This window comes from Oryza glaberrima, chromosome 11 (genome assembly GCF_000147395.1).
Source record: "Oryza glaberrima chromosome 11, OglaRS2, whole genome shotgun sequence".
In the NCBI taxonomy this organism is placed as follows: Eukaryota; Viridiplantae; Streptophyta; class Magnoliopsida; order Poales; family Poaceae; genus Oryza; species Oryza glaberrima.
In genome coordinates this window covers 21909305-21931867 of record NC_068336.1, presented here as the reverse complement: position 1 = coordinate 21931867, position 22563 = coordinate 21909305, and the positions used below count along the sequence as shown (strand labels likewise).

At 37.1% G+C, this 22563-nt stretch overlaps 1 protein-coding gene and 2 pseudogenes across 1 annotated transcript; 2 read left to right on the top strand and 1 right to left on the bottom strand.

Moving 5' to 3' along the window:
• The first annotated feature begins 1011 nt into the window (after positions 1–1011).
• On the top strand, positions 1012–6167 carry LOC127755807 (probable serine/threonine-protein kinase PBL7; annotated as a pseudogene).
• LOC127753823 (protein GOS9-like) lies at positions 6134–6791 on the top strand. Its single transcript, XM_052279276.1, has 2 exons — positions 6134–6350; positions 6458–6791. The coding sequence occupies exons 1-2, from the start codon at positions 6204–6206 to the stop codon at positions 6704–6706; spliced, it is 396 nt and encodes a 131-aa protein (XP_052135236.1). The 5' UTR covers positions 6134–6203; the 3' UTR covers positions 6707–6791.
• A 2087-nt stretch (positions 6792–8878) lies between these two features.
• Positions 8879–22190, bottom strand: LOC127753826 (cysteine-rich receptor-like protein kinase 44; annotated as a pseudogene).
• Positions 22191–22563: the final 373 nt, after the last annotated feature.

The following is a 22563-nucleotide window of genomic DNA, read 5'->3' as shown; positions in this document are numbered from 1 at the left end:
ACTAACCTCATCGTTTAATATTTGGTTAGATCAGATAAAGTCAACTCATATATATACTCTCTCTATCTGGGCTCATAGCTAAGATTCAACAATGCAATCAGTGTCAATAAAGTTTACTATAAACACTAAAATATTAATCGGATTCAGTAAGGCAATCAATGCGCGCGTTAATAAGGCTTATTACAAAATTAAATTTGAATATTATGCCTAAAATTAAGTGGTAGACGACATGCTAGTTGATAGCGAGTTGTGTGTGGTTACTTCATCGTTCATAGGATTTGTCAGCCTAGTCTTTTAACGGTGTTCAAAGATGTACGGTGTGTGTATATTTATCGAAATAAGTGTATATGTGTGTGTGTATATATGAGGCTGCCTCGGAAGAAAATGTAATAAGAGTTAAAATAAATGCATGCATGTGGGATCAGATCAATGGCTTTAATTGATTGAAAGTATTTTGCTAAACCAAATAGTATACTTACTTATAACCAAGATAAAGCAGCTACCAGAGAGACTTTACATTGATCGATCATGCATCTTGTCGCATTATCTGCTGCTATCCTTAATCCTTTGGCCACATGCGTTGCTATGGATGCCCATGCAAGTAGCCAAGCTGCCAACGTGTTGCACGAATGCATGACAAATTTTCGTCTTGTCCTGTATGCATCAAATCCCATAGATAATCAGAGATAATTATAGATGGAATCAAATCTTGATTGAGGAAACAACACCAGAGCTGTAAAGGAGGGTTAAATTAAGTGGGAAGAACGTTAGGTGAGCGATTAGGAGTAAAACTGCAATTCAGTGGCTACCATGGTTTTTTTTTAGTTTTTTATGGTAATTTTTTTTTATTAAGAGTGTGTGCCTATGGAGTAGCAAAAATAATTAAATATAACATCCATGAAGTGGAGGTAGTTAATTTCTCTTTGATGGATTGGCAGAGCTCCATCTTTATTTTTTTTTTTGTTAAAAGAACCGTTAATTAAGTTGGATATAACTTATGCGGAATCTTGATTCTTGTTACAAGCTTTCCTTGTGTATGTAGAAAGAAGGGAAGCTATATAATAGACCAATCGTAAGATGGGGATATCACCTACTGATCTACGTCTACGATTTATAGAAGATATTACAAATGGATTTTCAGAGGACCGAAAAATCGGAAGTGGTGGCTATGGAGAGGTTTTCAGGGTACAACATAAATTTTAATATTATTTCTTCTTCTTAAACTATACGACTGGCCATGGATAATAAAAGGTCGATGTCAAACAGGGAGAGGATCATGAAAGTGGGGAAGTTATAGCTGTGAAGAAACTTTATCCCTCTGAAGTAATTGACGACAAGCAATTCCTCAATGAATTCAATAACCTTATGAGGATACAACATCCAAATATAGTAAGGCTACATGGTTACTGTTATGAAATACAACATAAGCATATCAAGCACAACAACGAATATGTTTTTTCTAAAGTCATAACAAGAATTCTCTGCTTCGAGTATTTGCAACACGGAAGTCTTGAAAAACACCTTTCTGGTAAGGCCAAAATTGGTTTAAACAATTAGCATGACTAATTTAAGGGAGAAAATTCCTTCTGTACTTCTAAAACTTTGTCCAATCCTTTATATACACTTGAATTTCGCTCATTCCCTTGCATACTCCCAAATTTTAGTTTCTATTGTTAATTGACCATTAAATTCTTATTAAAAAGTCCATTTTGCCATTTACATAAACAAATTTTAATAATTAATAAATAAATATTATGTTTTTATGAAATATCTACAAATAACACAAAAGCAAAATAGACTTTTTGATAGGAATTTAACGGGCAACTCATTTGTCAATTAACGGAAAAAGGTATAGAAGTGATCCAAACTAAAATTCGGTGGTACATAAGGGAATGAGCAAAACTTGAGCACAAAGAAGGGATTAGGTAAAATTTCAGAGTACACGTAGGATTTTCTCAAATCAAAGATGAGCTCTTAAATTCACATATCGCGATCCTTGTTTGTGTGATCTGCAGATGAATCTGGTGGACTTGATTGGCGCACACGTTACAAGATAATTAGGGGGATTTGTGAGGGTTTAACTTACCTTCATGGATTGGAAGAACCTATTTTCCATCTTGATCTAAAACCGGGCAATATATTGCTAGATAAAAACATGATGCCAAAAATTGCAGATTTTGGTCTGTCAAGGCTTTTTGGTGGAACACAAACCCATATAACCAGAACTGTGAAAGGCACAATGTAAGCATAATTCCTTCTGCTGCTAAAGCATTGTTTCAATTTAACCATCTTTCAGTTCACCTATCTTTTTGTCAATTGAAATAAAGCTTTTTATTGTCCACATTGATACTACCATGCAGTGCCTACATGCCCCCGGAGTACATTGAAATGCGCCAAATCTCCAACAAGTATGATATATTCAGCTTAGGTATTGTAATCATAGTCGTAATTACAGGACCTGAAGGTTTCGAACGTTGTGCAGATACGCCTTCCCAACAATTTGTTGAGCAAGAGAAGTTATTTATTTAAGTGGATAACAATATATACACATATGTTTAATGTCTGTGAATACTACATCAACAGTTGTATCATCTTAATTTCTAATCCAACTTTGAAGGTACGCAACAATTGGTGGAATAGGATAAGGGAAACATCAAAATATGCAAAAGAAAACTGCGAGCAAGTGAAAAGATGCACTGAAATAGCATTAAATTGCATAGAGGTCGAGAAAGAAAAGAGACCCACTATAGTGGATGTTATCCATGAGCTGAAGAAGACAGAGACTGCTGTAATTCACGAAACAGTAGAAGAGGATGTGATGGTGTCTATTTTCCGCTATTTCATTTTATTTGTTCATTTTTGCAAAAATTTGTTGTTAGTGTTTCTAATTTTTGTTCATCAATCGGTTAATTTGTACAGGCTGGATTAATCAAGTTCGGAGCCTGGGGTGGAAAGGGAGGGAGAGTTCACGAATTGAAGTTGGCACCTCGCCGTCTGAAAAGCGTGACAATTTACAGTGCTGTAGTTGTTGATTCGCTTGCATTTACATATACGGATCGTAATGGTCACCATCAAACTGTTGGTCCATGGGGTGGCTCTGGTGGAGATCGTTACACGGTAAGTGACTGAGTATCAAATATCCTCTCCGTTTCATGTTATAAGATACTTTGTTTTTTTTTAAGTCAAACTTATAGTTTTTTAAATACCAATATATTCAATTTTAGGTTTAGTGAAATTAATTTGGTGTTATAAGAGTTACGGCATTTCCCCAACAACGCACGCACACTCACCCCTATGAACGCACGCACGTAAACCCTACCCCTATAAGCATCTTCGAAGACTGTGCCGATAAATCCATCCTGGCAAACCCTACCCCTATAAGCATCTTCGAAGACTGTGCCAATAAATTCATCCTGGAGATTGACGAAGTCACCACAGACGCCTCGCTGTCGAGAGGTACGCCGTCTACCACTGAAAGCATAAAGCCGTTAAACCAATAAATTCATCCTGGAGATTGACGAAGTCACCACAGACGCCTCGCTGTCGAGAGGTACGCCGTCTACCACTGAAAGCATAAAGCCGTTAAATCGTGGAAAATTTGCTCCCAAGGGGAGTCGAGCCTAGGACCTACGGTGCTACTGAGACTCTTGTAACCACTAGGCTACATGCCCTTTCGTAGTCTGCATTTAACTTGTAAAACACCAATAGGGGGCGATACTTTTTGTTGAAATAGAAATATAGCTTCACACTACCATAAAGCTAGCAAAGCCAACATCTCCTATAGCATGGTTGCTGCACTTTATGTGTCGTACGTATTGCCGCAATCTGCCTTGCTTCCATCCCGATCGTCGTACTGCTACCGCTGTCCGCTAAAGCCCTACACAATGCTCTTCCCCTGTCTTTGCTGCATCCAATGAATAGCTCAAACAATCCAGATGCATCCGCCGCCAGCGATAGGCTCATCATTATTTTTTTTTTAAAAAAAAACAAGTTGGTATGTGAACATGAAGAGAAGAATACTAAGGTGATAGAAAATATCAACAAGTTAATTGGGATAAAAGGAGAACTCTCAATAAGTCCCGCAATTAGCAATTTAGATATGCCAACCGTATTGAGATGGACTGCATCAACCTCGTGATTAATACTGCTATAGTTAAAATATTTAATCTAAAATTTGCAATAATTAGAAACTTTTATTTTACATATGTGGACTCTTGTTTTTAATCTGGGTCACTCTAATATTAATTTCATAATGATGATATATGATCCACTAAATCTCTGGTCAGATCTTTCTAGTTAACGTGTGATCGAGTTTCTCGGAAATGTTAATTAGTACGGATTTTTTTTTGAGGGCAGATCAAATATTAATTTGATCCGGCTTTTGGTAGAAAGCCGACCAGCAAACAGAGTACAGAGTCTTCAAACGAAAGAACAAAAAACGCTGGGGACTCCAGCTAACCAGACTAGGACAAGACTTGACAGACACACAACGCCCAGACTAATCAGCACACCCCAGAACAAGCACCTAGAACAGAAACATTAGAAAGAACTAAATATCTGCCGGTAACACATTTGGCTTCACTTGTCGCAACTTTTCCAGTATCGCCTCAAGCCAATCATCAAGCACCCTTTGCTCTTCTTCCTTTAGGAACATCTTCCATCTCAGGGCAAAGGAGAGAGACCTGTAGACAACCTGCAAAGGGGAGGAAACCAAAATGTCCTTAAAAACCCAGTCATTTCTTACTAACCACAATGTCCAGCAAACACTAGCAAAAAGAACCATCCATACTCTCTTTTTCCCCCTATCCCAAACAACACCAGCATTATCCCAGAAAGAGACAAGTCTATTTCTCAAACACAAAGCCTCCTTAATAACACACCAAGCAAACACAGCTAAAGGACAGCAGAAAAGAATATTATCTGAGTTTCTGTTTTCTTGCAAAGTTTGCAGAGCTCATCCCCACCCTTCCACTTTCTCTTAACTAATTGCTCAGCACAAGGGAGCTTCCCTCTCCCAGCTAAATACAAAAAATGTTTGATTTTTAAAGGAATCTTGCTCCTCCAAACCCCCCACATATCTGTGTCCCTAACTCCCCCAAAAGTTAGGAGCCTATACATTGATTTAGAAGTGAAAGTCTTAGTTCTAGTATGAGGCCAAATCACTTCATCTATCCCGTCATCCAACTGAACCAGCTGAAGCATACTTCTCAATTCGTCTAGCTCAAGAACCCTTTCTTGAGACAGGTTCCTGCGAAAGATCATATTCCAATCCCCATTATTCCAAATCTCCTTGATAGTAGCTTTCTGATGTAAACTTATCTCAAACAGCTTATTAAAGGCCACTTTGAAAGGAACCTCACCACACCATGTATCACCCCAGAAATCAACCTTACTACCATCATGCACTTTCTTGGTCACCAACCTCTGCAAGTAATTCTTACATTGATGTAATCCCTTCCAAAACTGTGATCCATCCACGTCAAAACTCTGAAAGAAACTACCCCTCATATACTTCCTCCTCAATACCTCAAAACACATGTCTGTAGCTCCACTCTCCAGCTTCATAATCCATTTACTTAGTAGGCAAATGTTCATTACTCTGGTATCCATAAAACCCACCCCCCCAAAGTCTTTTGGCCTACAAAGAGCAGATTAATAGTACGAATATAGATAGGTAGGTTGATGGTTGTAACATTGTCCTGACAACAGTTTCTTCTTTTGCAGATTAAGTTTGGTCAATCAGAGTTTTTACAAGAAATTTCTGGAACAATTGGTCCATTTATGAATTCAAGACTCAAGGTTGTAACATCGCTTAAGTTTGTCACGAATGAACATATATACGGGCCTTTCGGACAAGGAGGAGGAACTGAATTCTGTGCACCAACAAAGAGTACTGACAGTATTGTTGGCTTCTTTGGGCGTGCGGGCTGGTATATTGATGCAATCGGCGTCTACCTTCATCCGAAACAACCCACAGTACTTGATGAAGAGGAATTGACCACTGATGTGCAAACAATTGGAGGAAGAGGAGAGGAGATGGAGATGGTACTAACTTACTGCAAGAAGTTAATTTGTTATTTTTGTATGTCTGTTCTCGATTAATTTTCTTCTTCATTTCTATTTTTTTTTTTGTGGTTTGTTCTCATGAGGCTGGGTTCAATAAGATTGGTCCTTGGGGTGGAAATGGAGGAATCGAATATGTCATGGAGACAGTTCCTCACCATCTAGAAAGCATAACAATTTATAGTTCTGTTGTTGTTGATTCCCTCGAATTTTCCTATAGTGAAGTTAATGGGGACAATCACACTTCAGGTCCTTGGGGAAGTGCTAGCAGTGAAAGTAGCCAAACGGTAAGTAATAACTGAATCTTAAAATACCTGTCCAGTAATATAGGGTGCCAATTAATTATTTCTTTTTATACATAAATAGTTTGCTAACGGTTCTCCTTTCCTTGTAGATTCGGCTTGGCTCTCACGACTTTCTAAGGGAAGTTTCTGGAACAGTAGGTCCGTTTAATTCAATGCCGAATGTTATTACATCGCTTAAGTTCTTCACAAGACGTGGTATTACCTATGGACCTTTTGGAAAAGGAGGAGGGACTCCGTTTAAAGTTGATCCGTTGGAGTATAGTAGCAACATCGTTGGTTTCTTTGGCCGTGCAGAGCAGTGCCTCGAAACATTTGGGATCTACATTCGCAAATTCTAACCTGAGATTGGCCAAATGCTGTTGAGGATGCTGAGCACCGGTTGCTAGGAACTACTCTGTTGACATACTGGAATTGGTAGGTGCACCATCATACATACATAATGCCTGTTTGGTTTGTCTTCACTTTCAACCCTGTAAAATTTTGTCATTACTAAATTTTGCTAAGATAACAAACCAAGCATACTTATATTCGTAGATTCAAAAGTTTCCATTAAAAATATACGAAAATATGTTGAAGTTTCAGACCAAACATATTTCAACACCCCTGAAAATTAGCAATGCAGAAATTTTGGTAGAGCTCGTTTATGCAATAAAACAAACAGAACCATAGTTTCTTTTTTGTTTTATGTGTTCTGCTTTGCTTCTCTTGTTTGTCTCACTGGATAGGGTCTAGATATGTTTTTGGTTCCACTTGATGTATATGCAGAACCCAAATTCCAACATCCTATATATCTATACAAATCATCCCCACTTATGTAGTTATTAGCGATTTCCTGCACTATGGTTCATCTACATCATCAAATAAACGATAGCCGTTGGATCCTATCCTAATGAACAAGATCCTGGTCAGTGCAGTCCACTCTGCAATGGTTTGGATCTGGTTAGCACAGCCCACACGTACGCTTCAGCCCAGCAGCCCATCCATCCGGTCAGCTTCTCCTCTCGCGTCCTCCAGGGGAAGCGATGGCCCTCCCGCCACCCCAACCGACGGCAGGGGAAGCGATGGCCAGGGGCGCCTCCACCATGCCGCTTTCCTTCCCTCTAAGGTTGTATTCGCTGCTTCGGGTTGGGAACCCAACTCCACATGGAAAACGGAGCGGTACATTAGCGCGTGATTAATTAAGTATTAGCAACTTTTTAAAAAAATGATTAATTTGATTTTTTTTAAAGCAACTTTTGTATATAATTCTTTTTAAAAAAATGCACTGTTTAGCAGTTTGAAGAGTGTATGCGTGGAAAACGAGAGATGTGAGTTGGAAAAGTGGGGGAAAGAACTCAGCTAGTCCCCGCGCCGCTTCCCGGACTGCTCACAGTAAATGGAAACCGTTGCCGCATCCAGCCGGTGTGGGGTGGACTGAGGTGGTTGGGTAGGATAGGTGGGAGTTTAGAATAGTCATTCTAATGGGGTGTAGAATAGAGCTGTCCAATCATGATCAACATATCGATATTGTAGGATCGAATAGCAAGAACTAAGCCAACCAGAGAGAGGGTGAATGGTCGGTGTACCCAAAAACTAAAACTTTTAGCGGAATTAAAAGTTACCCTCAAATTTGACGGATCGCGGTCTGACCGAAGTAGTCGTGCCGGTCTGACCGCGTGGAAGCCGTCAGTCTGACTGATGTAGAACGCCTGGTTCGACCGCCCTGAAGTCGCCTCTGCTCCCTGTTGCTGTCGCCGGTCTGACTGCCTTGAATCCGTCGGTCTGACCGCCGCGATGCCGCCGATCTGACCGCTGGTGTCTCGCCGGTTAGACCACCGAACCCGAGCAAACACAAATCGAAGAACTCTAGATGTAGATGACAACTTTATTACTTCTCTCTGTGTTTACAATGTGCAACAACAATACTCCTCACGAAAATCTCGACTAAATTCGAAACCCTAACTTTACTCTAGACTCAATGCTCTCAAAAGCGATACCAAGAAGCCTCACGCTCCCTCTCTATTTATAGATGAGTTACGCAGCCTAAAGCCACGAACCAAACTCATACAAGAAGTTCTAATACACATAGAAAACTTTCCCGTACAAGAAACAAACTTCATAAACTCCAATTGTACCAAATTTGGAATCCTTCCAAATTCGACTCCGCATCCCATAGACACACAATATCTCCATCGTATGCCATATAGAATCTTCACCAACCACGTGCATTGAACTCTAGCCTAAGTATCCAGCATGATATCTGACCGTCCGGACGTCGTCTAATCTCTAAGTCGACTCCCGATCCATCACCGGCAATACTCTTCCGAGGCATCAAGTCACCTACACATGAATCAAACAAAGAAACCATATTCCGAGCACAAGCTATCTTCAACTTGACTCATTGTTATCAAACAACAGTAATCTCCGAATATCAAAACCAATAATCATATATGCCAATTTGTTCATCACAGAATAAGAATAAAAAAACACTTTGATTTTACAGAGATAAACATGATACATATGTTCTCACAAATTTACGAGATTTTGGACATCACATCGAGTAGTGAATTTGAAATTCCAAAAAAGTAACTCGTCGAACAACTTGAATATTAATAAGCATATCAAATGCCGACACAAATTGATGATGTTGCTCCATGATGCCTCAAACCATCCGTTTAATCCGCAATACTTGTTGGAGGCTGAGGAATTGGAACAAAGACAATCGGCAATGACTTAGGCTGTGTTTAGTTGGCGAACAGAAAATTTTTGGGTGTCACATCAGACGTTTGACCGGATGTCGGAAGGGGTTTTTGGACACGAATGAAAAAACTAATTTCAGAACTCGCCTGGAAACCGCGAGACGAATCTTTTGAGCCTACTTAAGCCGTCATTAGCACATGTGGGTTACTGTAGCACTTATGGCTAATCATGGCCTAATTAGGCTCAAAAGATTCGTCTCGCGATTTATAGCTAAACTGTGCAATTGGTTTTTCTTTTTGTCCACATTTAATGCTCCATATATGTGTCTAAAGATTCGATGTGATAGGTGAAGGGGAAAATTTTTGGAAACTAAACTGGCCCTTAACCTCACCCATCTGTTTTTCCAAGTGCAGCTCAGTGACATTAATGTCGAGTGAGCCGATGTCTGACTCCCTCACCCTAGTGCTCCGTACAACGAACATATCGTCGCACTGCATGTTCGGTGGTGCGCTCCCCTGTGGTTGCAGCGTTACGATGACATAGCACCTAGACCATGGTGCCATAACTCCTTGGTCCCTCTGTATGTGGTACTTCTTCTTGTTTGTGTTTGCATAAAACTCGACGAAGTCATCTGACTTGTTTGTTAGTTGCAGTACGCAGGATATCGCCTTGTTAGTCTCGAATGGGAAGCGTAGCTCTAGAGGGTCGAACCCAAGAAACTCCCTAGGCTCAGGTCTCTGCAACGAAGATCCATAGAGATATTACTAATATTGTAGGACTATAAAATGTGGTTATGGTACCATATATAATGCATTAATTAAACAATTCAAAATTTTCTAGTTCGTCCCAAAATAAAAGGCCACTTTTAGCATCTGAAATTTGTCTCAATAGATCACTACTCCCTCTAGTTTTATTTTAATTGATGTTTTAGACAATGACACGGTTTACAAAATATATTTTTGACCTTATTTTTCTATTATAATATATACAATAAGTAAATGCATGTTTAATTCTGTTATAGTGCTTTGAAAGACAAATCTATATATGTTGTTCTAGTTTCTTTAAACTAAATATTTTAAAACTTATTGATGGTTAAAGTTATACAAGTTTCACCTCAATCTTGTCAAAAACGTCAATTATTATAGAACCGGAGGGAGTACATCCCTCACCAACCACCTCTCATTTAATTTTCACTTAGTCTTAATTATCCCTAGCTGCCATGTAACTCCCCAAATATCACATTTAACGAGGGGTATTATAGTCTTTTTCCTCTATCCTGAATCTCCTCAGGAAAAACTAAGAGTTTACTTTGGGATGGAGGGGTATCAAATATAACATTGTACTATGAATAAACATTGGTTTGGTTTTTAATACCATATACACCTAAATCACATTATAATATTTTGGTAACAAATTACTAAACACAATAATAACCAATTCTACCATTACTGTATCAAAATTATTAGAACTTTTCAGTCAAAAAAATAATTAAAACTTAGCATTATCAAATTTTGGCATTATTTTGGTGTAGTACGAAACCAAACAAGTTTGGAGATAATATACCTTGCTTAGAAGTGACATTTTTAGGGTATCGATCTCATTCATTTTATCGACAATATCGCTTATAGTAGGTCTTTTTGCTCGGTCTTTATCAATACATCTTAATGCTATTTCAAGGCATGTCTTCACTTGTAGGCTATCTGCTTCCTGCGATGCATACCTCGATGTTGCTGCATGCAGTCTTTTCTTCCAGTTTCCTTGTACCTTCAAAATTGAACGATACAGTAGAGAAGGTATGTAAGCATGCGTGCATACAGTACAAATTAATTATACTAAAATAACTATTGTTCACGATATAAGATAAAATGGAACTTTTCTTACAAGTTCAATAAACTGTTGGGAAGTCATTTCAGCACATTTAGAGTAGCCCGAAGGTCCAGCAATTATATCTATGATTATAACACCTAAACTGAATACATCAAACTTCTTGGTGATTTGGCGTCTTTCAATGTATTCTGGTGGCATGTATCCGCTGCATGGTATATAAACACAAATTATATATCGTTATAAAAAAAACACACAAAACAAAATGAACCTAATACTTAAACGGTTGTTTCTACTGATAGTGTGTGTATGTGTTTTCTACTACTAGCTAGTATTACCACCGGTGGACGTGATCTAAGCCATTACTGAATGAGATCAACTACTATTAGAACTAGAAAGGTGGCCCACGCGATGCGCGGGCATCCATACTATCATAACATAATATTATAGTTCCTTTACAAATTATATCTTAAAAGGGCAAACTATAGGTCGGGCATATCTAAAAACCATTCATTGACTTAGAAAATAGATCAAGGTCATATGACTTTTAAATTGACTTTTGGACCGAGTGAGAAAATATCATGTGTACCATTTAAACACATACCGTACAATATCACCACAAGTAAAAATTGCAATAGCAAGGAACTCAAAGTTATTATGATCGAATCGTCTAATGAAGATGCATGATTTAGTGACAACCAAATTAAGGATAGATTAACGGTTGGATTGTTTTTCCCTTCGTAGAAGTTCAAAATTTTCATATTCTTTTCCAAAGTTTTAAATAATTATTGTTAGGACACAAATCACTTGCAGAATCGCTAAGTTGTAGTGCAAAATATCATCAATTGTTTGAAGCTATTCTTATTTCTTTTTCGCATGTTTGATGGTTTTCTTCGAAACAATATTTGTTAGAAATAAGAGCAGAATTATATAAATTTAATTGGTATGTATAGTGTTTATTGGCAGTCATGATCACCTTGGCAAATCACCTTAGGTACCTTTGGTATGATGCTTCGTCATATGTGCAGAAGGCAAATATGCACACGTGCGAAGTCTTTAGAAGTTCTTTTTGTTTACAAAAGATAGATGTCAGTCTTGTTAATAGTTCCTTAATACGTCTAGTTAATAAGTCCATCAGTTTAAGTGAAAACCAACGTCAAATCATTTTTATTAAAAATAATATAAAATAGTGGGTTCATTAATTAATGTAAAAAAATATTTAATATAGATGATAAATTGGTAATTTACTGGTACATAATATAATTGCGTAACATTTATATTAAACAACGTATTTTTAAAATTTTGATATAAAATAATGGTTCGATATAATAGGTACTCGGTTTAAGTAAAAAAAATTATTATATTATTAATATAAAGGGTAAAATAATATAGTTTTATAAAATTTATTTTCAAACATTGCGGAGCTAATTTAGACATATGTATGATGATATATATAATCTATGTTTATAAAGTTACAATTTCTTAAAATTTATTACCACTAATAAGAATTACGATTTCATCTATACATGGAGAATAGAAGGAAGAAGAAGGAAGCAAATTGGTATCGATATAATAGGTACTCGGTTTAAGTAAAAAATATATTATATTATTAATATAAAGGGTAAAATAATATAGTTTTATAAAATTTATTTTCAAACATTGCGGAGCTAATTTAGACATATGTATGATGATATATATAATCTATGTTTATAAAGTTACAATTTCTTAAAATTTATTACCACTAATAAGAATTACGATTTCGTCTATACATGGAGAATAGAAGGAAGAAGAAGGAAGCAAATTGGTATAAAATAATGGACCCACCAATTTATATCTCACATAGTAAAAAAAAATTTTCAGGTGAATAGCACTATAGATTTTTACGTACATGGGATATTCCTTTTGTTTGGTATATGATACCATGCAATCGGGATGAGGGAGCCTCTACATACGCGCAGGTGAGATGGGGGGGGGGGGGGGGGGGGTCAGGGGGAGGACTAACTATTTTTTTTAGTATAACCAAATCTAAAGGTCTAAAATAATGGACCCACCTTTTAAGTGAAAATCGAGGGCTAGATGTTTTTAATATATTAGAACGCCACATGGTGATCTAGGAGCGTTTTTAGGAGTCCCATGTGGCGGCTTGAGAGCGTTTGTAGGAAGTTTAATGGACTTTTAGTATATAATAGATAACATATTTTATTATCAGTCGCTTAGGTGGTAGTATAAGCATGTGGAAATCTATTGGAGAAAGGATGATCCAGCGATGACTTAATTTTAGGAAACTCAATAGCTAAAGTTATTATATACATAGAATTATTAACACTGTGATTTAAGTATGATTAACATGTTATGACACCAGTAAATTAACATGTTATGAAACCAATGTCTTATTTTTCCTTTTTTTTGAGGTTCCAATATGTCTTATTTAATTTTCTAGATCCACACCGCTTAGTATAAATAGATATTGTCTTATGGGTGAGGTGAAAGGTCCACATAATTCTATTGAGACGTCAACAAATATGAATCAAGAGGTTGCAACTTACAGTGTCCCTTTAATTTGGCTTGTGATATGGGTTTTTGTTGTCGCAAAGAATCTTGACAGGCCCAAATCTGCAATTTTTGGTATCATGCTTTTATCTAACAATATGTTAGATGGTTTCAAATCCAGATGATAAATAGGATTGCTGGACCCATTGTGAAGGTAATTTAAACCCTCGCAAATCCCCTTAATTATCTTGTAGCGTGTGTCCCAGTCAACCCCACATGATTCATCTGCACAAAGTCACTGAAGATAACTCAATTGTCTGAGACAGCATGGTCGAAACCACTTTTAAGCAGATTGAGCAAAATCGTACCAGAAATATGTTTGTCAAGGCTTCCAAGCAGAGAGCTCTTTCTTCAACTTTAGCAAAAACAAATTCTCCGTTGCGTTCAATATGTTTATTCTTTATTTCATAGCAGTAGCCAACTAGCCTTACGACATTCTGATGGTGGACTTTCATAAGGTTATTAAACTCATTTTTAAACTGCACATCATCAAGACCAGGTATAAAATATAGCTTCTTCACCGCAATCTCTTCTCCAGTGGGCATTACTCCCTGTTAAAGTTCCTTGTTAATTAGTATACACCCTTAATTACATGGGTTATTGTAATATAATTGTTGGTTTAACCAATTCAAAACTAGAATGTTTTTTTTTGAGGGATTCAAAACTAGAATGTTAATTGCGTTCTGTGACCATCACTTATAATTTGTCTTTTAGTTGGCTTGTTAATTAATATTCTCGCTTTATCTAAATATTTTTTGCAGAACGACAGACGATATCCTTGTAATGATTCTACTGTTTTCTCTGTAGATGATGGATGATTCTTAATCTATTTATAACTATTTGAGGGCACGAACAAAACAAATTTACTATTATATAGTTGAAAAGTTATTTTTGAAAAGGGTAAAGTTCATTTTTGGTCCTCGCTCTTTGCTCGAACTCTATTTTGCACCTTGAATTACAAACCAGTTATTTTCACCCCCTCCCTTGGGGCAATTAGAAATTTACCACTACTTTGAATCATTATCGTAAAACTGCCACTAAAAAATTGCAAAAATGCTACTACAACTGTCATTCGAGTGGCATCCTTGCAATATTGAAAAAACCGGTGGCAAATTTGCAAATGCCCCCTCCCTTTTAAAACAGATAAATAGCACCTATAACCCTATTTGACGGTGGTTTTGGTTGATATCACATTGATCTTTTGCTAGCATAAACTTCAATTAAGTAAGTATTGTCATGGTCCTAATTAAGTGATATTTGCATCAACAAAATATACATTAGAGTATGAACTAGGAGAACCATACTTTCAAGAAAAAACACTAACATGTCTTTGATTTTTTTTTTTGACCAGTTTCGAAAACTAAAGGAGAAAAATAAACCGTTATTGGTAGTTAAGGGTGAAAAATAGACCGTCAGAGAAATTTGAGGTCTAAAAGCGGACTTTAACCTTTTCTAAAAACTATCTATCTTCTATTATCTATCTATTATATACTAAAAGTCCATTAAACTTCCTACAAACGCTCTCAAGCCGCCATGTGGCGCTCCTACAAGCGCTCCTAGATCGCCATGTGGCATTCTACAATCCCACCATCGATTTTCATTTAAATTGCTGCACCCGTTATTTTACACTGTTAGATTAAATCTATTTTAAAAGTTTATGCTTTCTATATCTGAGATAATCCATCCACCGGAAATATTTATCTATGTACATGGAAATACCCAAATAGTTACGTACGTTACTTTGGATGAAAAAAAACGTTTATGTACTGTTTATTTGAAAAAAAAAACAACGTACGTAGTACGTACGATAAAAAATATATTGACAAAAAAAACTATTCACGGGGAAAAAACGAAGGATACGTACCATATAAGCATGATTAAAGCCTAAAGGAAAATACATGTACAATGTTATAACCATCAAACGCCTTTTGAAAATATGATCTTCTATACTATAAAAATAAAATATTACTCTACAAATATGGTTTTTTGTGCTTCTACAATCTATTTAAAAAGTTTATGCTTTCTATATCTGAGATAATCCATCCACCGGAAATATTTATGTATGTACATGGAAATACCCAAATAGTTACGTACGTTACTTTGGATTAAAAAAACGTTTAGGTACTATTTATTTGAAAAAAAACAACGTACGTAGTAAGTACGATAAAAAATATAAAGACAAAAAAAACTGTTCACCAGGGGAAAAAACGAAGGATACGTACCATATAAGCACGATTAAAGCCTAAAGGAAAATACATGTACAATGTTATAACCATCAAAGCCTTTTGAAAATATGATCTTCTATACTATAAAAATAAAGTTTATTACTCTACAAATATGGTTTTTTGTGATTCTACAAGCGCTCTTAGACCAGCACGTGACACTACGTAATTTCACCATCGATTTTCATTTAAAAATGGACCCGTTATTTTATATCATTACATTAGCCCGCTTTCTCTTAATCTCCTATATATACGAGATAAACTATTTACCGGATATTCGATTAAAAAAACCCAAAGAAACATACGTACATACCATTAAAAAAAGCTATAAAGCCCAAAAAATAAACTGTATGTTGGTACAACATCAAAAAAATATAGACAATCCTTAAAATAGGATTTTCTATACTATGAAACAAAATGAGTAAATTTCACAAAACTATATATACTATGACCAAATTATCACAAAACTACAGATTTAACTCGTTGTATCATAAAACTACACATTTAACACCAAATTTATCACAAAACTACACATTTAAGATGAAGTGTCACAAAACTACATATTTAGTAACTAAATTATAAAAAAAGTATAGGTTTAGAATCAATTTAACCACAAAGTATTGATGTTTATAGCTCCACCATAACAATGGTGCTAGGGATTTAAACTCCAAAAGTTGTAGTTTTGTGATAAGTTCAATATTAAATATGCATTTTTATGATACTTAATCTAAAATCTGTAGTTTTTTGATAAATTTGGTGCTAAATATGTAGTTTTGTGATACAACTCTTTAAATCTGTAGTTTTATGATAATTTAATCAAAATACCTATAGTTTTGTGAAATTTACTCAAACAAAATTTATTACTCCAGAAATATACAAGTTAAACTAGATCATTATAAGTATCAAATGAAAGGTATTTAAACACCCGCTTTTAAATAATAATCCGTTGTATTCAAATGCTGATGACTTATCATAGTTCTATTATGATGCTAAATACATTACAACACATGGAGCTGACATATAATAATTAATAGTATAATAATTTTCAAATGATTTAGGCGACATATAATAATTAATTTCATCATAATTTTTTAAATAACTTCACATCGTATTTGTGGTGTCAAATATCACTTGACAAATATATAACACTAACTGAAATCGACAGCTTGAAAACGAAACAACATTATGTTTTGTCAGTTATATATGATTTAATTTTAATTTATGGAGACTAAGATTCTCAAATGTTTTTTTCATATTTTTCAAAACTATTTCATTGGTATTCCTAGGCAATAATCTTGCTATAATACGGCCCCTTAATCCATACGTTTTTCCCGCCAGATTGGTTTGTTAACAAATGTGCATTAAACTACTCATGATATATTTTGTTTATAGTCGAGGAATTCTAATTTGTCGGGTATAAATGATAGTTGATAGTTGATGAATGTATGCTATAAGTGCACTCCAATAAATTAGTTGTTTTTAATAATTTTTGAAAATAAATAAAATTTAAAATTAGTAAATGTGTCTCATGCAATTATGAACAACAGGTGACTAAAACAAACCATACGCTAAAATATTGATCTTTGTCAAAATATAAACAATTGTCAAAATATAAACAATGATATAATGGTATGATACTCTGAAGATGGTTATGGTCATATATCTGTTTAGCGATACATTTCTTAATGATCAACCTCACTCATTTCAAAGCAGAATATTGTATTTATACATAAAAAAATTAGGTAGTACTGCTTAATACTAGAAAAATAATTATGTCTACACAAAACGTAAAAACAATTATTTTTTAGGGGAAGAATTATTTTCATTACATCAATCTTTTCTTGCTTTCTCTAAAGGGTGTTGAACATCTTTTACAAGTATAGTTGAGGTGGCCCCAGTGGAAACCACCGTTGACAATAGTGCACAACTTTTTACTTACTCATGCAATCATCTTTAAGAATGCTGATAGTGAATTAGGCCTTAAAATTGTACTGCACATTGGCCTTGAGAGGCATGAGTATGTCGATATGGAACCCATGTTTAAAGGCAACAGAGAAATAAAGACTTGGTATCTCCACCTGTTAGAGGGGATATTCATGTCTAATTTTCAACACTGATATCACATTTACCAATAGATGCAGTATTTTAAGTATATTTATTTATAGATTTAGAACTATGTGTTGACATAAACACTTAGGTATATAGTGGATATAAATGTTTTATGTATTTATGATGTATTAGGCTTATTTTGGTGCTACAGATGCTGTTTCGTTTATTAAAAAGGCATCTAGCGACAATGGTAAGAAGTAATGGTGACAATAGGCAAGTTTACATAATCAGGACAAAAGTGATTTTTTTAATATAAGAAACATTCCTAACGTTTATATTAAAATCTACACTATATTTCACGACATACATTTTTGTTATTATAAGGTAAAATATACAATTTCTTATACGCATACGATGTCATATGACTTAATTCTCTTAACGTTATTTTTATAATCATAATGAATAAGATCCCCGCGCATCTGCGCGGGCTTCCTTCCTAGTTGTAAGAAATGCGGGTGCATTGAAAATTTTAAAGAAACACACCAAATCAAATCCTTTGAATGAATTAGCTATGTATAGGTATTTATTATATTTTGTTAATGAGAAAATGAAAACATGTTTATGTGAGTTTTTGACGGCAGTGGCATTTAGTTGAATCCAGATGGCATCACGAGTTCACGACAATATGTTTTTGCACAGATTACAATTTGACATTTCGATCATATGACAATAGCAAATATACAAATTTATCAAAAATATTAGCGGTGAAATAATTTGACAATAGAGGAGCTATCTTATAATGAACACTATGGCCAAGTCCTTTTTAGCTTATTTACTGGATATATGAAATGATTTATTTCTTCACGCTTTAAAAATATGTTTTCTTAAAAAAGTTCCTGCTTAGACATTTACTTTAAACTACCTTTTAAGTTTATTCCTTAAAATATTTAATTTGTCCATATGGTCAAATCACTGTATAATATGTGGCAATAATCTACTAAATTATTAAAATCAAATGGGGTAGATATACCTTGTAAACTTCTCCATACCCACCACTGCCAAGTTTGTGCTTTTCTGAGAAATTGCCTGTAATTTTTTCTAATAGCTCAAATGAAAGATCCCTTGGCCCTTCCGACTTGTCTTCCATGCTATTGCCTCAGACCTACTTGACCTCTTCGCTCTCACGTCCCTTTCAACTAATACATTTTTTTATGAGTACATTATACAGTATATGGTTAAAACAATGCATGGTGCATAAACTTCATCATGAGCAAATAATGATGACAAGAGAAATGAAAGAACATTTAGGTCACAAAATTTAAGAGTAAACAGACACTGAGTGTACGGAAGAGTTATCCCCTACCACACTTCTTTGTTCTTTCCCTAGTATGAACGGAAAGTACAGTGATTGCCTTGTAACGTTTTATTAACGGAAACTATTATAAGCAAAGGTATGAGATTGACCCTACTATTACTAATAAGAATCTAAATATCCAACACGATGCTTGTATGATCTTAAAATCCTAGATTAATTGTATCTTCGTCTTCGTGTAATTGTTTGAGTTCAATAAATCTCATTTTACCCAAAACATTGCTCTTATATATTCTTATAAAATCTATCTTATAATCCTGTATGTTGGTTCGTCTCAAGACGTTAATTAAACTACCCTAAGCCGTATGTGAACACAAAACAGAGGATTGCAAAATACAGGAAAAACACAGTAATGATTGTTTAATTGAACCGCAGGAAAAAACGCAAGAATTGGATAAGAGAGATAGACTCAAAGGAAAGTTGCCAAGAAGTTGAAGCTCTAGCTAAATTTCCTCCAAAATCTCTATAAGATTATCCATTCCATAGGAATCTCAAAGGATTGGATATGATTCAATCCTTTGTTTTAGGGCCCCTTTGAATCACAGGAATAAAAAAACGGAGGAATAGAAAAAACATAGGATTCTGATAGGAATGTAAGTGTAAAACAGAGGATTGCAAAACACATGAAAAACATAGGAATGACCGTTTGATTGGACCACAGGAAAAACACAGGAATTTGAGGAGAGATAAAGACTCAAAGGATTTCTTCCATGAGGTTCTACCTCTTGTTAAAATTCCTCCAAAACTTGTATGGGAAGAGACATTCCATAGGAATTTCATAGGATTCTATAGGGTTCATTCCTTTGATTCAAATGGCTTTGTATGAAAAATTCCTATAGGAATAAAATCCTTTAAATCCTATAGGAATAAAATCCTTCGATTCATACCTTCAAAATCCTTTGATCCTACGAAATTTTCCTATAGGATTGAAATCCTCCTACATTTCTATGTTTTTCCTTCAAATCAAAGGGGTCCTTAATATTTATAGTGTAATTTCTTTCGTCGTTCAGAAGAGTCGGTCCTATTCATGTCCGCTTTATTTTTAACCCACGGCTGATATCCACCTTTTTTTTTCTTTCATCTCCATTACGTTTTGCCACAATCGGACTCATCAGAAAGTTTTGCTACACCCCAAAAGTTAGCTTAAGAGACGAGGGATTTCCCCACAGTCAAACTCATCAGCGCACGGCCAATATGTCAGCCCAACTAGAAAGACTTACTACACCCCAAAAGCTAACTAGGGGTGGATGTCGAGTTGGATCGGCTCGGCTCGGCTCGGTCTGGCTCGTTAGGATAACGAGCTAGCTCGGCTCGGCTCGTCTGCGAGCTCGAGCCAGCTCGTTTAGCTCATGAGCTTTGGGCAGCGAACAAGGCAAGGAGAGGTGCTGAGGAAGAGCGGTGCGGACGGCGGCATCCACGGCCGCGTCGGCGCTGGGGAAGAACGGCTGCGTCGGCGCCGGGTAAGAGAGGCGCGGGCGGCGACGTCCACGGCTGCGGCGGCGCCGGGGAAGAGCAGCCGCGACGGCGCCGAGGAAGAGCGGCGCGGGCGGCGGCGTCCACGGCTGCGGCGGCGCCAGGGAAGAGCGGCTGCGTCGGCGCCCGGGAAGAGCGACGCGGGCGTTGGCGTCTACGGCCGTGCCGGCGACGAGGAAGAGCGGCAAGGGCGGCGGCGTCCACGGCCGCGCCGGCAACGGGGAAGAGCGGCGCGATGCAGTGGCGCGGGCTGCAGCGTCCACGGCCGGTGACGGGGAAGAGCGGCACGGGCGGCGGCATCTGCGGCAGCGTCGGGCGCTGGGGCCTGGCGGCCTGGGGGAGAGCCGCGCCGGAGACCGGGCGTTGAGGGCTGGCGGCGGCTCGTGTGGGATTGGGGATGGGAGTAGAGCTAGGGTTTTGATGCATATATGGGCCTTCAAACACATATGGGCCACAAGTCCACAACGGCCTGGGCTAGCTACCTCAGCTCGTTAAGGCTCGCGAGCAGCTCGCGAGCCAGCTCGAGCTGGCTCGTTATCTCTAACGAGCTAAAAGGCTAGCTCGGCTCGTTAGGAAAATGAAACGAGCCGAGCCGAGCCGAGCCGAGCTTGGTGCGAGTCGAGCGAGCTAACAAGCCACGAGCTTTTCGTCTAGCCCTAAAGCTAACCGATTAGCGCATGACCGATATATTGGTCCAATCGGGAGAAAACCTTGTTGCACCATCAATGTTAAATAATTATTAAAAAAACTTTTATGAAATATGTAAAACTATACGTATACGTAAAAGTATATTTAACATTGAATTAAATGGTAGGAAAATAATTAATAATATTTAAATTTTTTGAATAAGACGAACGGTGAAACATGTTTAAAAAAGTTAAGGCGGCGTCAAATATTTAGGGACGGAGGTAGGATGAGAAAATTCGAAAGTAAGGAAACGACATAAGTGTTTTAAGCAGAAAGAATATACTCTGTTTCTTCCTAGTACGTATATATCTCTCCGTACGTAGTCTCTAGAAAGAAGAAAGAAATCTAAATACTGAAGTACTACCTCCGTCCCAAAATAAGTGCAGTTTTGCACTATTCACGTTCAACGTTTGACCGTCCGTCTTATTTGAAAAATTTGTGAAAAAATTAAAAACATTTAGTCACACATAAAGTACTATTCATGTTTTATCATCTAATAGCAATAAAAATACCAATCATAAAAAATTTTCAAATAAGACGGACGGTCAAACGTTGAACATGAATAGTGCAAAACTGCACTTATTTTGGGACGGAGGGAGTAGTAGTATATCAGTCTATCAGTATCTAGAAACGCAAGAAAAGCTTGGTAAGAACAGATCTATGTCAACTAATCGATCGGAGAGTATATAATGCGTGTCCAATTAACCTTTCTTCCACAAATGGTTAGGAAGTACCTTACGAACGGTTGGATATCCTTCGTCCGGAAGAGTTCACACCCGGAGGAGCAGAGCTCACAGGCGATAACGGCGAGATCACACCTCCTGCAATGGCGGCACGCCGGCCGGCATGCAACTGCAACGGCTGCCGGATGAGAAGATCGAACAAGAGCAATGTCCCGGCCTTGGTTGCTCGAATAGAAGATGCAAGGCGGGGCTGGGTGCGCACGAGGAGAAGGATCGAATTAAGGTGACTTTATCAATCCTCGGTCAGAAAGTTGACATGTCGTGGTCAAGTACCAATAGTTAAGCGGTTGCATAGTCGCAACAACATTTCACTCTTAATCATTATTAGATAATTAATTTCTTGGCCAGGGTCAAGTTGCATGAAAGTACACTAATTGGAGGCAACTAGATACTGGTCCAAGCGATGGAACGCCGCGCTTCCCACATGGCCAGATAAGCGTGAGAAAACCGCGGCCCCGGCCGCCCGTTTGCGTGGCGGTTTCCCCCATCCGCCCATCGCAGTCTCGCAGCCGCGCGCAAGTATTTATATATACTACAACTTTGCATTCGTTGGTCGCGCTATCCGACCCTGCACGCTCCGCCTGATTTAGCCTCGG

Excerpts from the sequence above, each read along its gene's own strand:
- LOC127753823 (XM_052279276.1), top strand. The coding sequence starts at position 6,204 with ATGGAGACAGTTCCTCACCATCTAGAAAGCATAACAATTTATAGTTCT. Across the intron at positions 6,351-6,457 it reads GCAGTGAAAGTAGCCAAACG|ATTCGGCTTGGCTCTCACGA; the intron begins GTAAGTAATAAC and ends CTTTCCTTGTAG.